We start from the raw sequence: 14,444 nt of genomic DNA on the forward strand, positions 1-14,444 counted from the left end.
CGTTCTGAATCTCGCCGGACGCCGGGGACTATTTTGCCTCGAAATCTGGTGTAGTGTCATGTGCAACGTCATGCCAATCAGTGAGCGCTATTCTGTCATCCCAATTTTCCCGACCTCGTGCTTGCCCAAGACGGAACGGTTGATACAGTCAGGTTCGGCACCGTGACTTGAGTACGTACTCATGTCGTTTAGCCATAAATAGGCTAGCACTGGCAGGCGGCCTTGGTAAGTCAGGGAGTTCCTTTATCATTCCGACCTGAAGGCCTCGAGTTTACCATAGATCTAGTGGGGTGGTTGGCGCTTGGATCATGGCCCACGCTGGACAGACTCATCATATCTCATTAACCTCCCCCGGGGCTGGGGGTGCTGCCACACATGAACTCGAGGAACAGGAGGTCAACAAGCAAGCTGCAGAAAAGCTATATAGCATATACACTCGCCAAGAAAAATGGTTCATTGTAATGATAGCCTCTTTGGCTGCATTGTTTAGGTGCAGTATTTTCATCCGTGCGTGAACCAGAGGGCCATTCTGACCATCTCTCTCTAGTCCGCTAACTGCAAATGTGTACTTTCCTGCAATACCGACGATCGCTTCAGCTTTTCACAAATCTATAGAATCAATCAACCTAAGTGTCACCGCCTACATGGTCCTTCAAGGCATCTGTAAGCAGATAAATCGAAAGTTTATGGGAGGAATAATTACCTTCAAACCATATCAGCTCCTATGTTCTGGGGAACCATGGCGGATAGGTTTGGACGACGTCCCATCTTTCTCGCTTGTCTCCTTGTCCTGTGTTTATCTTGCATCGGCCTGGCGTTGGTCCCGACCTCGGCATACTGGCTACTAATGCTCTTACGATGCGTCCAGGCTGCTGGTTCTGCCAGTACAGTTGCACTAGGTATGTGTGAGCTTCGTTGTTATACCTTTTCATCTTACCGTAGCTATAGGTGCTGGGGTAGTTGGAGATATAGGAACTCCCGCAGAACGCGGGGGATTTTTCGGCCTATTTACCTTGGGACCACAAGTACATAACGTATTACTTTTGCTGCATTATACACTCTAATACCCGCGTAGGTTGGACCTGCTCTGGGACCTGTTATTGGTGGTGTCCTTGCAGATAAGCTCGGATGGAGGTGGGTTCTTATCAGGTACATCGAATGTAGCTGAATGCGTTACAGGTCTATCTTCTGGTTTCTATGCATCATGTCTGTCGCATGTTTTGCTCTTATGCTCATGTGTGCAATCCATTTTATACAGCGTTTCTCTAACCTCATTCATATTATAGTTTCCTACCTGAGACACTGCGTCGACTGGTGGGTGATGGCAGTGTGATACCATCAGCTTTCTATCGTCCCCTCGTGCCAATTGTTGGGAAAGGGCGTGTAGATCGTGATGCCCCAAAGCCTCCCAAGCCCGCACTGAACAATCCGCTACGCCTCTTCTTCTATCTGGACGTTCTGAACCTTCTCGTATTCAATGCAGTTATATACGCCGTCTTCTATGCGGTAAATACCACGATATCCACGATATTCGCAAACAAGTACCCGTTCCTGAACGAGATAGATATAGGATTGTGTTTCCTGGCGATTGGTGGGGGGATGACCATTGGCACTGTCCTATCCGGCAAAATGCTAGACGCTGATTTTCAAAGAACCAAGAATAGGCTCGTGAAGAAGGCTGAAGAAGATCCTGAGAAGCACATACGGCCCGAGGACGTGACCAGGGAGGAGAATTTTCCAATAGAAAGAGCCAGGCTAAGGATGATGCCCATATTTACCGCAATTTTTGTCTTGACATGCGCTGGTTATGGCTGGTCTCTTCAACAGGAGACAAATATCGCAGTTCCACTGATCCTGCAAGTTATATGTACGTCTTTGCCTTTCCTTCCCCCTATACCCTTATTTATGTGAATCAACAGTTGGTTATACAGTCGTCGCTACTATGAATGGCGTGCAGACGCTACTCATTGATCTACTACCATCCCAGAGTTCTTCCATTACCGCATGTGTAAGTTTCATTATCGCTCGATTTATCAACAATCTTGATTCCTTCGTTTCAGAATAATTTGGTCAGATGTTCCTTGGGTGCTTTGATGGTCTCTGTCGTAGACTTGATTGTCAATGCGATAGGTCCTGGTTGGACCTATGTACTGCTTGCAGGGATATGCTTGGCGTGCTCTCCCATGATCTGGCTTGCTATTTGGATTGGTCCACGCTGTCGTGCAAAGCGACGGGCTCGTGATAATGCCGCTTGATCATGGTGTCTACCAATACGCACAGAAAGGAAGTTACGGGAAAGTGCCTGTAGAATATATGCTAAAGTACTTCGGTGCAAGAGAGTCGTGAAATATATGCAGAATGCGTATCCACCCAGAGCTTGAGGGAAACACACTTTAAACTATTGATCTCCTATTTCATGCCTAAAATATTATCTATAGTGCATATATACTCGTAATCGATGTCCCGACAACCTGATACATACCAGAAATATATGACACTGATTTTTCATTCATTTATGCAAGTACACATCGTCCGACCAACTGGACCAATTTTCGGCAGTTTCGAGTAAAGATTCCCCCTTCTTTCTCGCAGATTCTAATGCGACCCTGTGCAAAGGGAGGCGCATTGGGGGGTCATCCAGACGGGACAACTTGTAGGCTACTTCTGCAAACTTAGCCGGATCGCCATCAAAATGTGTGTCTTCGATGTCAGGATAGAGAGCTCGGTATTTGCGACTTGGGAGGGTCGGGTTCGATTCATAAGCAGGGTGAACCGGTTCTGTCATACGGCTTTGAATCATCGACGTACGAAAAAGGCCAGGCTCGATTAGGGTGATCTTTTGTCAAGGTAAATTATGTTAAGTTCCAAAATTGAGCGATACAAGCGACCTACTTTAATTTGCCACTCCGGGTCAAGTTCGGCGATATACCCTTCTGTCAAACATTCCAACGCTAACGACACCCAGTTGACCTTCAGATCTTTAAGATGAAGTTGAGAGCCTACCTACCAGCTTTACTATCATTTGGATGTTAACCTGCGAGGAAAATTGTGCACAATACATGAACTTACGCCGAAGCATAATGTACAGTGCCAACCTGTGGAATAAAGGCATTCCGGGAAGAAACGTTCAATATTCGACCTCCTATGGGACGATTCACGTCCCTGAAGCATCGAATGGCTTCACGCATGACATTCTCCACACCCCAGAAAAGCACATCGAGCATTTCTCGTGCGGCCTTGTGAGGCATGCCTTCAGTTTCTGATACTATATAGTATCCTGCATTATTCAGCACGACGTCGACACGATTGAAGTGCGAGATAGCCTGATTGAACGCTGTGGTAATCGAGGGCGTATCTGTTACATCGAGCGGGAAAGCGACGAGGCGGGAAGAAGGGTATTTAGCAGTAAGGTCTTCCAACATCGATGGTTTGCGCAGGGTGGCAACTACGTTGTCTCCTTTGCTCAAAGCGTATTCGACAACCTCGCGCCCTAGACCAGCCGATGCACCAGTGACTGAATGCGGCGAAGGTTGTCAGCTTCGTATCCTAATCAGTAGTAAAAATGATTAACTAAACCAAACTTTCGCGGAGGCCATTGTTGAATACTGTCTGAGGTAGACTTCACCGTGACCCTGGGTCAGTGGTACCAGTCTGCGGAAGATGGATAAGCGGGCAGCCATACATAGTGACCACCAGACTGAGCTTTATAGGGATGGACCGGGCCGGCATTGATATAGATACTAGTAGGGCCTAGAGAATTGGCCGCCATGAGAATATCAACATTGCAACCTTGGATCAGGTCACAAAACCATGGCCCCTGACTATTTTCCTCGTCAAGATAACTATACATCATCTGACCAACTAACGTAATTTTTGACAGCTCCAAAGCTGTTCTGTGCACCGGGAGATAAAATGGGGGATCATCTAGTTGCACGAGCATCTGCAAAACTTGTAGATGAGTCTCAGTCTGAAAAATGGATAGTACATGCTGCGGTACTGTCTAGTACAGAGGATGGATTGGCACGAACACATTGGTTCCGGGTGCAGCAGTGCGGAAACGAGCAGGTTGAAGAACCGTAATCTCTGCCAGAAATTTGCGATGCATTGAACGATGTCAAGTATGTCGCACGAAAGTCTTTGGGTAGTCACCGTTCATGTTAGATGACATTTTGCTAACGCAGCACCGCCAATAAACTCAGGGATATGGCAAGCACCCAGCCTGAGAGACTTGGTCGGAGTCGGAGATGAAGACTTCAGGCTTGCGCGGGAATCTGGCGGAGACTTTGAGTGAGTGCCAATCAGGCTAGCTTTTGGACGGTTGATGGCAGAATGCATTGGTAACGGCTTAGTTCATGGGCTCAGTTTGGGCTCAGTTTAACCATTTGTCCATTTTCGTATTTCTCGATAATCTTTAATCTTGATCATGACTGGTGATACGGCGAGTATTCAAGTTGACCTGAAAGAGTTCGTGTTTGACCGCGTTCTGGATGAAAGTACGCGTAGTAATATTGTCATGACGCTAACAACAATTTGATCATATAATGACAACTTAGACGCGCTCGCACATACGTTAGCCGTCCTGGGCACATTACCCTCGTCATCGGCACCCTCTGTACCTCTTCGTGCCATCCTTCGCTTCGAGCGCACGTCCCTGTCATCTACTGTCGCTTCCCAGCTCTCATCTGGTATTCTTGAGTCTACCAAGAAGATCGGAAACACTGACATTGTATGTCCCATAATCTTTTTCCTCTCAACCAGACAGTGATTTATCTGTCCATTGTAATTCAGTACTCGTGGTTCTTTGCATGGCTTCACAAGCGCGATGACTTCCCTGACGTGAAGATCTATGTCATCTGCCCCGCTACTGACGTCCACGTCCGCAAGGTCCGTCTTATTCATTTCTCCGTTATCATTCAGGTTGATGGCTATGCATTAGTATACAAAGCAGGACGTGCTCATGGTGCACGAGACCCCCGCCCTCTACCAGTCTATTGTCAAACCATACATTCTCGCCTTCGACCCCGCACGCACACAATGGTATTTCTTGTCTCAGTCGCAGCCCACAAGCTAACCCATCCCCAGGGTCCAGGACATCCTCGTAGGTACCGCTGAAGCATCTAATATCCTAAATGCCTCTTCGGACTTTCTCATCCTTCCCGACATGAAGTGGAACACAACCAATGTCTCCGACCTCTACCTCCTCGCAATTTATACACACTCTGATGTACACTGCATGCGCGATCTCCGCAAAAAGCCGCACTTGGAAATGCTCAAGAACCTGCGGAGAGATGCTTGGAGAGTTGTGCAGAGTAAGTGGGGTATCGGCCGTGGTGGCGTCAGGATGTACATCCATTATCAGCCGAGTTATTGTGAGTAGTTGTTCGATGATCAAGGATCAATTTAATCTATTGCACAGACCACTTTCACGTGCACATTGTCCACACTGGTCATGTCGGGTTGCACGGTATGACGGTGGGGCAAGCTCACTTACTAGATGATATAATTGCGTTGGTGTGTGGTATTTCCATACTATTACTGTGCTACAATACATGGTGATGTCTTTTTATTGCCTTCGCAGCTCGAACTAGACGCTGACAATGGCTCTTCTATTCTTGAGCGCATGACGCTTACTTACGGACTCGGCACAGAACATGGGTTGTACAAACCCATGGCTGCAGCACTTGCAGAGGTGCATGATACGGATTAGATGGTGATGGAGTATATAGAGCCCCGACAGGGAACCAAAGATACCGTAAAAAGCTAAAGGTCGAGGTTAGCAGGAAGTACGAACAGTGTAATAATATGCATGAAAAAATCCTCAGACTCGAGTTCTGTGTAATAATATCTATAGTGTAGGTAGTATCTATCGTAGGGCTCGGCGCCAGCGGACAAGAATCAAGGATAAAAAAATTATCCTGTAAGAACGCACTGATGTCCATCAACCCCTCGGGAACGTATTCATCCTACTCCATCTATCCTTGAGATGTTCAAATGGCGGTAGTAAGGGCAAGCCGCATCATCAAACTTGGCAAGAAGTCCACAGGCTAAGGCAATGGGATCGAAGACTCAAGACATGTTTATCGAGGTCTGGTGATCTCCTCGTTGGGAGTGGTCGTAGAGAACAATAGTGTGCAGGCGGGGGCAATGATGTATAAGATGGGTAAATCCCATGAAGGTAAGAGATGGCAGGACTGGATAACGACCCGCACTTCCAATCCCAAAATCCTCGAGCTGAGGCAGGATCACACCATTGTCTTGAGTGAGGCATTATCGATGGCTGAGGTACATATGGAATCGAGCTGTAAGCGTGTCGAGCGACTAAACGGCATCAACGGGGCAACTACGTTAAAGTCAGGTGCTCGGACTCTGATGAGACAGCGATTAAGGGCAGAAAGTGATGGTGCAGCGATGTGCACTTCCTCGGGTTGAAAGTTTTTTTTATCGGAGTGGGACTGAATTGGGTCTTGTTATCGTGGTATGCCTTGAGGGACTTTGACGATGGTAGAGAAGCCAAGCGAAGAAGCTCTCGTGTATCGGGGCTCTGGCATGCGTTACAACGGAAAAGTTCCCGCAAGTCACATAGACCTTCGAAGGTGCATCTGAGCTCCAAGGGATACCAACAAATCACAATTAGGTAACGAGACGATGGTAGTGTATATCCCAGTTCTAAGAATGGAATGGGTAACCCAAGGGGGTTGCACAACAGCGGCAAGAAGTGCTCTCGGTTGTCACACCGAACCAAACGTCGTAGGTTTGGCAAGAACGTGTGGGCAATAGCGCAGAGAGGTCTTTGCATCGTCTATTGGAAAATTTGGGCATTCACTATCATGTGGATCTTTTGCAATTGATTGCCTACAGCTCATCAGCAAAGGTTGTCGAGTACGAAAAATGGATGAGGCACTGACCTGCACAACTTCGTAACACATAAAATAATGCGTGAAGTCCCAAGTCGCCTGGAGTCGAATGATCAGACACTGCAGACAATGAGGAAAATGACAAAAAATTACGAGGTCGTCCAGCATGGAGTAGAATGCAAATAGGCTGTCCTGACGTTCAAATGTAACACCGATGAATTTTGCCTTCCTCTATTTCTCGGCGCAGTGCAAGAGATATGGCAGTGACTGGCGATGACCGCTCGTGTAGGTATTATTTGTGTAGCATGAAATCACCGCGCAGGAATCACAATGTGATAGAATATGGACCAAAAGCTTGACGACGAATGCCTGGAATCATCCCGGAATCAAAAATTAGCGAACGCCGTACAGAGGAAACGGCAACTTGCCCGTTGGCAGTGGGAGGGTAGCAGCACAACATCCGGTTCAGTCAGAGCAACGATATTTCGGTAGTTCTGTAACGAAAATCAAGATAGTAACGCTTCGTGATCAAGCCCTGACGCAAGTTGAAATTGCTGGACGCATCATAAGGAAGGAAGAAATATGTAGAGGTCCAGCTTGTCCCAGACAAACTTCAGGTGCAACGCTGAGCCATCGTCTTTCCATTGTAGTGAATTGTTCTCAGGCAAAGTCGTCCTCTTGCTAGAACTTTCATGCATTCGTAGGTGGTGTGGTCCCAGACGACAATTCCGTTAAAATAAATCAATACTTAGGTTTCTGAGACCGGTATTGATTAATCGGCTAGGGAGGCTGCAAAAACTTTGGCTGGAATTGGCGAGCGGAGTTGTGTGCACGGTCCACCCAGGGTCCTGAGCCACTTCGATTTCAAGTTTGTGGACCTAACACCCACGAATTCGGAACCATTCACGAAACCACTGTCGTCCCGCAAAATTTGGCTCAGCTTCAACCACTCAGGCAAACGCAAGAGGGTAAACGAATTTCTTGAATTGTTGATCTTGAAGAACGACACGAGCGGCTTCGATACCACTTGACGCACCCATGGACCCTTTGCAAATCAGAGTCGCCTTGGACGTATCATGCCCCTCATGAGGGCACGCAAGATGCTTGGTCGCACTTCAAGTTAGATCGGTCACAGCTCGACATTGCCAACTGCGTCGATAAAGGCAAGAACTGCACATCGCGACGGTGAAAAATGCCAGTTTTTTGGTCAGCAACGGCGCTGGGGGTCTTCATGGTTTATGCAGCTTGATGGCATTTTCTTCTCAGGTTGGATCATTCGGTTCGACATTCTTCACGTCTTGATGCGCGGAAATTTGTGGAGAATTTGGGACAGCTTACGGTGCATGTAGGGGGGCATTGAGCCAACTCATAGTCACTGGTGAGTGTCTTGTTCACTCAAACCATGTTTTGTTTCTGGGGCATATCAATGTTGGCATTGGTTACCACTGGTTGATGTTGATGGAGGCGATTGCGTCAGTTGAAACTTGGGGGGGGCGATCTTGATGCAGCCATAGCGACTATATCTTGACTCATATCAATGCTTGACACATCTTGGGAGCTTGAGAGCACGCTGTTGAGTCGTGTTCATGTTTCATGATGGTGGTTGGAAACTTGCCTGGCTCGTGCGCAAAGTTGCTTTGATGCCCCTTTTTTGGTCACGCAATGTGTCACACATTGTGTCACGCTATCTTCGCTGACAACGAGTAACCCAACATTGGGTGTTTTTTGTCTGGCATGTTGAAGGAATATGATTGCTCAGGATGGTTGATCAGTATATCACAGATATATTTTATCCCGTACAACAGAGAGCTCCCCATAAGAGAGTCCACGCACTTACGCTTCGTATGTACTGACTCTTCTTTTCCAGCCAGGGATACTCTGGCTTGTGCATCATTCTCATGATGCTCTAGGCAGTGCATAATACTCGGTCGAACATGTCGAGGTCCGTGGCGTGTATCGTGGAGGTTCTGCAACGGCGGTCCGTAGCTTTGAGGGAGCAACCTGGTGCTCAATCACGATCATCCTGTCCCTCCTGCGCCATCTCATGCCTCTCGTTTAGATGGCTGTTCCAGGTTGAGGTCGCTCATGAAGATGGGCTGAGAATTGGTGCCGCGGAAGCAAATGTCGTACCAACATTTGCAAATTTGAAGATCCACAAGTGACACACTGGAACAAGCGCCCACCAAGCAATCGGCACTAACTCAGCCCTGTCGGGATTGCGAATTCGGAGTTCTAGAACTTAGACTATGGCCGCCCCAATTTATTTTCGTTCGATCGAATCTTCGCTGCTATTTAAACCCCCAAATGGCTTCACGCAAAGTAAACGACGTCCCTTTTCCTTCATTTTCACTTGTAATAAACCAGTATTCGATGAGCAACATGAGATTGCCGAGCTACAGGGCGTCTTATTTGCTTCGTTTCCACCCTTACCCGAGAGTCAAACTCAGCCAACGTGAGATTATGGTGAGCGATGCCACGAACATCATTTCAGCGCTATTTTTGACCCTTGTCGCGAAGCACGCTGTTAATGATCGTCCCAGCAGCCTGTACGATATTGTTGAAAATGATGACAGTGCTGGACCGGTGATCCTCAACTTTGTACGCGTTTTCTTTTTGTCATTTTGTAGTCTTATTCAATTCTCAAATGCAGCCCGACCTCCCTGAAGAGCAGCATCCCAATGCTGAGAACCCGCAGGAAGCTATTGAAGTTGCCGAGACTGACGCCCAACCTCACGTCAAGCCTCTAAGCTTCGCAACTCTAATCATCGTACGTTTTCTATTCTTGCTTACAGCAGCTGCTCGCCCTCACACGTTACGTCGGCAGGACCTTGCAATACTAGTTGCGAGGAAGCTGTCTTGGAAAACCAAGTAGCTTGTCATAGCTGCACAATCTACTAATCTCGCAGCTTGCGCTGTTGGCTCTCGTTCAACCTGTGTCTTGCTTTCGCCATCGTTGTACCATATGGTCGGTCCTTAAACTACAGGAATCTACTTTACATCAATCAGTCCTTCCATTGCTCTCTATGCTATCGTCTAACATACACGAATATCTGTGCTATATCTACCATCAATACATCTAGTGGAAATTTCATTCTGGCTTTGCAACTTGTATCAATGAAATCGAACAAAAGACTTAGGCTTTACAAACCAACACTTCCAGAGATGCACGATGATGCGGGAAAACAGAGGATACCGTGTAAGAAGACCCATACAAAGGCCTCTAATAGTGTAGCGCTGAGATTCGGATTCCCGCGTGTCTGTCAGAGTGACGTTACGTGACTAGCTTGTGGTTGCATCTGTTCATCTCAGCACGGAAGGTTCCGTCTGTCATGCATGGCAAAGCCCGCTACAACTCATGTCAGTGCTCAATAGTTCTCGGTGAATTCGTTCATAGACCTCATTGTCAACGCAATAGGTCACTGGCTGGACCTACATACTGCCTGCGAGTATATGCCTGGTGTGCTTTCCCATGATCCGGTCTGCTATTTGGATTGATCCACGCTGTCATGCAGAGCGATGGGCCCGTAACACTGCAGCTTGATTATGGTTTCTTGTGCATACAAAAAGGATGTTACGGGCGAGTGCAAGTAGAATATATGCTATGATATTTCGGTGCAAGAAAGCGACATCGACTAAGCACGAGACATGCAGAACTCGTGACCTGCTGAGAACATTAGCGCCCAGACCCATTATTAGTGCTTGAGACGGAAACCCACTAATACTATGAGAACTGTGTTGCAATTTGATCCCCTATTTCCTGTAGTTCCTTACTTCCCTCGAAAAACAATCTCGTGCTCTCCATAACCTCTTTCGTAATGAATTCCGCATCCTGATTTGCCATGCTTGTAGCGCTGATGAAATCAGAATGTCGCAGATTGTCAATGGCCTTCCTCGTTCTGTCCCCCCGGATGTAGTCATCCCGTAAGCACTTGATCAAACGAGCTTGTGCTGATGGGGTGTACAAAGTTGAGCTCCGTACGAGGATTTCGAGGCGGCGGCATACAGCCGTTCGAGTATCGAGAGCATCCTGGAATTTCTCAATGAGAAGGATATTAGAGTAGTTGGGAGCGGGAGCAGTTTGAGTGGTTGAAGTAGATGCAGCAGATGAGGACTCAGTAGAAGCAACTTCTTCGGGGGCAACTTCCACTGATTCCTTCATGAGACGGGCGAAGTGATCCTTTGGGGAGAGACGCCGCTTCTTGTGCTTGCGCGTCGGTTGACCTTTGGGTGTTTTCGTTGATTTGGCCATCTTGGTTCGTGCCCGCTCCTGCGGCATACTTAAATAATGCAATGCGTAGAGTGGGGAACCTTAATACTTGGTATAGGAAGCAAGCGAGGTGGTCACTTGAGATACGAAGTTAGTAAGTCAGGTATTCATTGGGAAAGAACTTCGTAGACCCACAGCCGAATAAATACGAATGGGAAAAGCAAACAGACGGCTAGAGGACCAGAGGCTATGAACAGCTATGAGCGCGTGTCTGGCTATAAGAAATGACCAGGTCACTTGGTTTGAACAAGACGTACTAGTACAGTTGCACTGGCAGGTTCCTTCCTAATCTCTCGCGAAAATGAACCACTTATAACGTTCAAACTTCCCGCAGATGATTCGGGAGACTTGTTGGTACAATACCGGTACTGGTAGTGATCTTATAGCATGGGGGAGGTAGTGGTGGCCCGGCAGCAGAGACCATGATTTCACCGTAAATATTCCAAGTCACGTGAGCGATATCACAAAGAATAATCAATGATTAATCAATATTATGATACGCGTGAGTCGCAACCAATACAACCAACAATCGAACATCGAAAGCACGACAACAACGATTCGAAAAAATGTACAAGTGTATAAGATTATTTTATTGCGCGTTTGTTTCTCGTGAACAATCAAAAGTCAAGACGCATTGACCATGCACGTGTTATGGAGTAGTTCCCAAATATGGACGCCCCGAAAAGCAAACGCAGGATCCAGGCTGTGACATCAATTATCGCACCAGGCTCCTAGTAGGTCATCACAACTGTACTGGAGTACGTAGCGCTAATATCTGGTTTGCGCATTTTGACCTTCTAGTCCATGACAGTGAGTTGTTCACTCTAAGATACTTCCGAATCACTAATTTGCTCTGCAGAGCACCGGCTGGTGTCTTCCCAACTAACACAGTGTAGAAATATACAAGTACTGTCTCAGTGCTACGGAAGATGCAGTTTCAGCGTATACATGCACTTCCCTCGCAAATGCAGTTGCTAGTGCTATCTCACCGCCTCAGTATCGTCCGTGGGTCTGGGTTGAGCCTCCGTCATACCTTCCAGCGATCACAACATACTGCTCTATCTCATTTACAGTCGTTCAAAAGCCCTAACAAATCACGCACACGACTCTGGCGCAATATCGCATGGCTTATTCCCGTGACTGGCGGTGTCGCACTTTACCTCTATCCTAGCCAACAGCTCCACCTACCTTCCATCTTTTCCTCGCCGACACTTATTCCGTGTACAGAACACGACTTGAACGTACAAGCAAGAGACACTATAATAGGATCACCGGCGGAACCACATATGTCTATTCCCTCGCGGATATTATCTCTGTTGCAGGAACACTTGTGGGAACCTGTGTTGACGGCACGAAGATTCATTCACCTCTTCTACCTGTTCATACCTGTCATCGTTACCATGCCTATGCTGCTTATTGGGAAGCCTGAACGTAGGTATAAGGGTGACAAGTGGGGAGCCGTTTGGTGGTACGAATTTCTTGTCAGGAGAATGCAAACCGCCGGGCCAACATTCATCAAGGTATCTATCCCATAGCATCCTTTCCATCTCACTGTCTGATCATTCAGCTTGGGCAATGGGCAGCATCGCGTGCTGATCTCTTCCCGTCATTACTTTGCGAGAAAATGGGGTCCTTGCACTCTCGCGGCAAGCCTCATTCACTCATGCACACTAAGCAAGTCATCGAAAGGGCCTTTGAACGGCCATTCGACGAGGTTTTCGAAGTTTTTAATGAGAATCCGATAGGAGTCGGCGCCATTGCACAAGTGGGTTTGCTGCTGGCTTCTGTGGGCTACTAACGAACTCATTACCCGTAGGTCTACCGGGCAACTCTCAAGCATGACCTTATACCTCCCTCTTACCTTGGTCCCAAACGGCAAACCAAATCACCCGCAGGGTCACTAGCTCCCGTTATCCTGCAAGACCCTCCGCCTTCAGTACCTACTGCATCTGTCGCCATCAAAGTCTTGCATCCTCGCGTCGCCAAGGATATTGCGCATGACCTATCTATAATGTCGTTCTTTGCGCGGGTCATTAACCTTTTCCCTGGTATGCAATGGTTATCACTCCCAGAGGAGGTCAGCGTCTTTGGTGAAATGATGCGTCGTCAACTCGACCTCAGAATTGAAGCAGAGAATCTTCTGACATTTGAAAATAACTTTGCTTCGAGAAACGTGCCAGTATCATTTCCACGTCCTTTAAAGACATTTTCGACTGCCGACTTACTTGTCGAGGAATACGAGAACGCCTTGCGCATGGAGTATTTTCTGAAAAACGGAGGCGGGCCATTTGATGATCAATTGGCAACTGTCGGATTGGATGCTTTCTTGGTTCGTGAATTATCTCTGGTAGTTTTCTTTTACCCATTTTCCCGCAGAAAATGCTACTACTTGACAACTTCGTGCACTCTGATCTTCATCCGGGCAACATCATGATCAAATTCACAAAGCCTCCCACCACCCGTGACCTCCTCATGAACATGTACTCCTCATATTTCTCACAGAAGGGCTCTGCCGAAGTTCTCGTCGAGCACCCGCTGGAATCTGATGAAATAGTAGTCCGACTACGCTCACTCAGACATTCCCGTGAGGAATGGCAAAATGAACTTAGGGCTTCATCGGAGCAGGGCTACATTCCTGAAATCGTTTTCATTGATGCTGGTCTCGTGACAACGCTTAACGCGGCAAACCGCAAGAACTTCCTCGATCTTTTCAGGGCTATTGCTGAGTTCGATGGCTACCGAGCCGGTCAATTGATGGTCGAACGTTGTCGGACTCCCGAACTTGCGATCGACACCGAGACATTTGCACTGAAGATGCAACACATTGTCCTGAGCATCAAGCGGAAAACGTTTTCACTTGGGCAAATCAAGATTTCGGATATTTTGACTGATGTTCTAACGGCTGTGCGGCAGCACCATGTCAAGATGGAGGCGGATTTCATCAATACGGTTATCTCCATATTACTTCTTGAAGGCATTGGGAGACATTTGGATCCAAGTCTAGATCTTTTCAAGAGTGCATTGCCGATTCTACGACAGCTTGGACGGCAGATGACAACTCAAGAGTCGATGACACAGTTACCCTCAGGAAACTTTGGAGCGTTGTTGAAGGTAGATGCTGGGTATTTTTCGTCTCTACCAATACTTATCCTCGAGACAGGTCTGGATGTGGGTAGAAGCTCGTCAAATGGCCTCAACAGCATTCATTGATGTTGACGAGTTGGTCAAATATGATTTGTCGGTGTCCTGACCCTTGGTTGCATGTTTAAGTGCTGACAACGATTGTAGGCTTGTCCCGGCTGTATAACGCGGAGTCCTCATAG

At 47.4% G+C, this 14,444-nt stretch overlaps 6 protein-coding genes across 6 annotated transcripts; 4 read left to right on the forward strand and 2 right to left on the reverse strand.

Annotated features, from left to right (window-relative positions):
• Window positions 1–308: 308 nt before the first annotated feature.
• Window positions 309–2,255, forward strand: F5147DRAFT_566776 (major facilitator superfamily domain-containing protein; the record flags this gene model as incomplete). Its single annotated transcript, XM_041430820.1, has 9 exons — window positions 309–490; window positions 548–663; window positions 720–899; window positions 949–1,025; window positions 1,076–1,134; window positions 1,180–1,236; window positions 1,287–1,867; window positions 1,920–2,008; window positions 2,061–2,255. The coding sequence occupies 9 exons, from the start codon at window positions 309–311 to the stop codon at window positions 2,253–2,255; spliced, it is 1,536 nt and encodes a 511-aa protein (XP_041298577.1).
• Window positions 2,256–2,420: 165 nt separating this feature from the next.
• On the reverse strand, window positions 2,421–3,601 carry F5147DRAFT_627348 (uncharacterized protein). The gene is made up of 5 exons (XM_041432709.1): window positions 3,572–3,601; window positions 3,070–3,514; window positions 3,008–3,015; window positions 2,893–2,951; window positions 2,421–2,836 (listed from the first exon to the last, which is right to left on the reverse strand). Exons 1-5 carry the CDS (start codon window positions 3,594–3,596, stop codon window positions 2,510–2,512), a joined length of 864 nt encoding a protein of 287 aa, XP_041298578.1. The 5' UTR covers window positions 3,597–3,601; the 3' UTR covers window positions 2,421–2,509.
• Window positions 3,602–4,213: 612 nt separating this feature from the next.
• On the forward strand, window positions 4,214–6,024 carry F5147DRAFT_256008 (scavenger mRNA decapping enzyme). The gene is made up of 7 exons (XM_041428870.1): window positions 4,214–4,493; window positions 4,554–4,726; window positions 4,789–4,884; window positions 4,937–5,037; window positions 5,083–5,369; window positions 5,417–5,511; window positions 5,579–6,024. Exons 1-7 carry the CDS (start codon window positions 4,424–4,426, stop codon window positions 5,705–5,707), a joined length of 951 nt encoding a protein of 316 aa, XP_041298579.1. The 5' UTR covers window positions 4,214–4,423; the 3' UTR covers window positions 5,708–6,024.
• A 3,026-nt stretch (window positions 6,025–9,050) lies between these two features.
• Window positions 9,051–9,847, forward strand: F5147DRAFT_256052 (uncharacterized protein). The gene is made up of 4 exons (XM_041428871.1): window positions 9,051–9,317; window positions 9,372–9,452; window positions 9,505–9,621; window positions 9,679–9,847. Exons 1-4 carry the CDS (start codon window positions 9,159–9,161, stop codon window positions 9,724–9,726), a joined length of 405 nt encoding a protein of 134 aa, XP_041298580.1. The 5' UTR covers window positions 9,051–9,158; the 3' UTR covers window positions 9,727–9,847.
• Window positions 9,848–10,189: 342 nt separating this feature from the next.
• Window positions 10,190–11,525, reverse strand: F5147DRAFT_669645 (uncharacterized protein). The gene is made up of 5 exons (XM_041435489.1): window positions 11,379–11,525; window positions 11,257–11,308; window positions 11,171–11,198; window positions 10,571–11,121; window positions 10,190–10,515 (listed from the first exon to the last, which is right to left on the reverse strand). The coding sequence occupies exon 4, from the start codon at window positions 11,101–11,103 to the stop codon at window positions 10,576–10,578; it is 528 nt and encodes a 175-aa protein (XP_041298581.1). The 5' UTR covers window positions 11,104–11,121; window positions 11,171–11,198; window positions 11,257–11,308; window positions 11,379–11,525; the 3' UTR covers window positions 10,190–10,515; window positions 10,571–10,575.
• Window positions 11,526–12,050: 525 nt separating this feature from the next.
• Window positions 12,051–14,428, forward strand: F5147DRAFT_768200 (uncharacterized protein; the record flags this gene model as incomplete). Its single annotated transcript, XM_041440937.1, has 6 exons — window positions 12,051–12,641; window positions 12,689–12,886; window positions 12,938–13,450; window positions 13,498–14,232; window positions 14,282–14,358; window positions 14,410–14,428. 6 exons carry the CDS (start codon window positions 12,051–12,053, stop codon window positions 14,426–14,428), a joined length of 2,133 nt encoding a protein of 710 aa, XP_041298582.1.
• Between the last annotated feature and the right edge of the window lie 16 nt (window positions 14,429–14,444).

This window comes from Suillus discolor, assembly GCF_016758755.1.
Source record: "Suillus discolor strain FC423 chromosome Unknown F5147scaffold_4, whole genome shotgun sequence".
In the NCBI taxonomy this organism is placed as follows: Eukaryota; Fungi; Basidiomycota; class Agaricomycetes; order Boletales; family Suillaceae; genus Suillus; species Suillus discolor.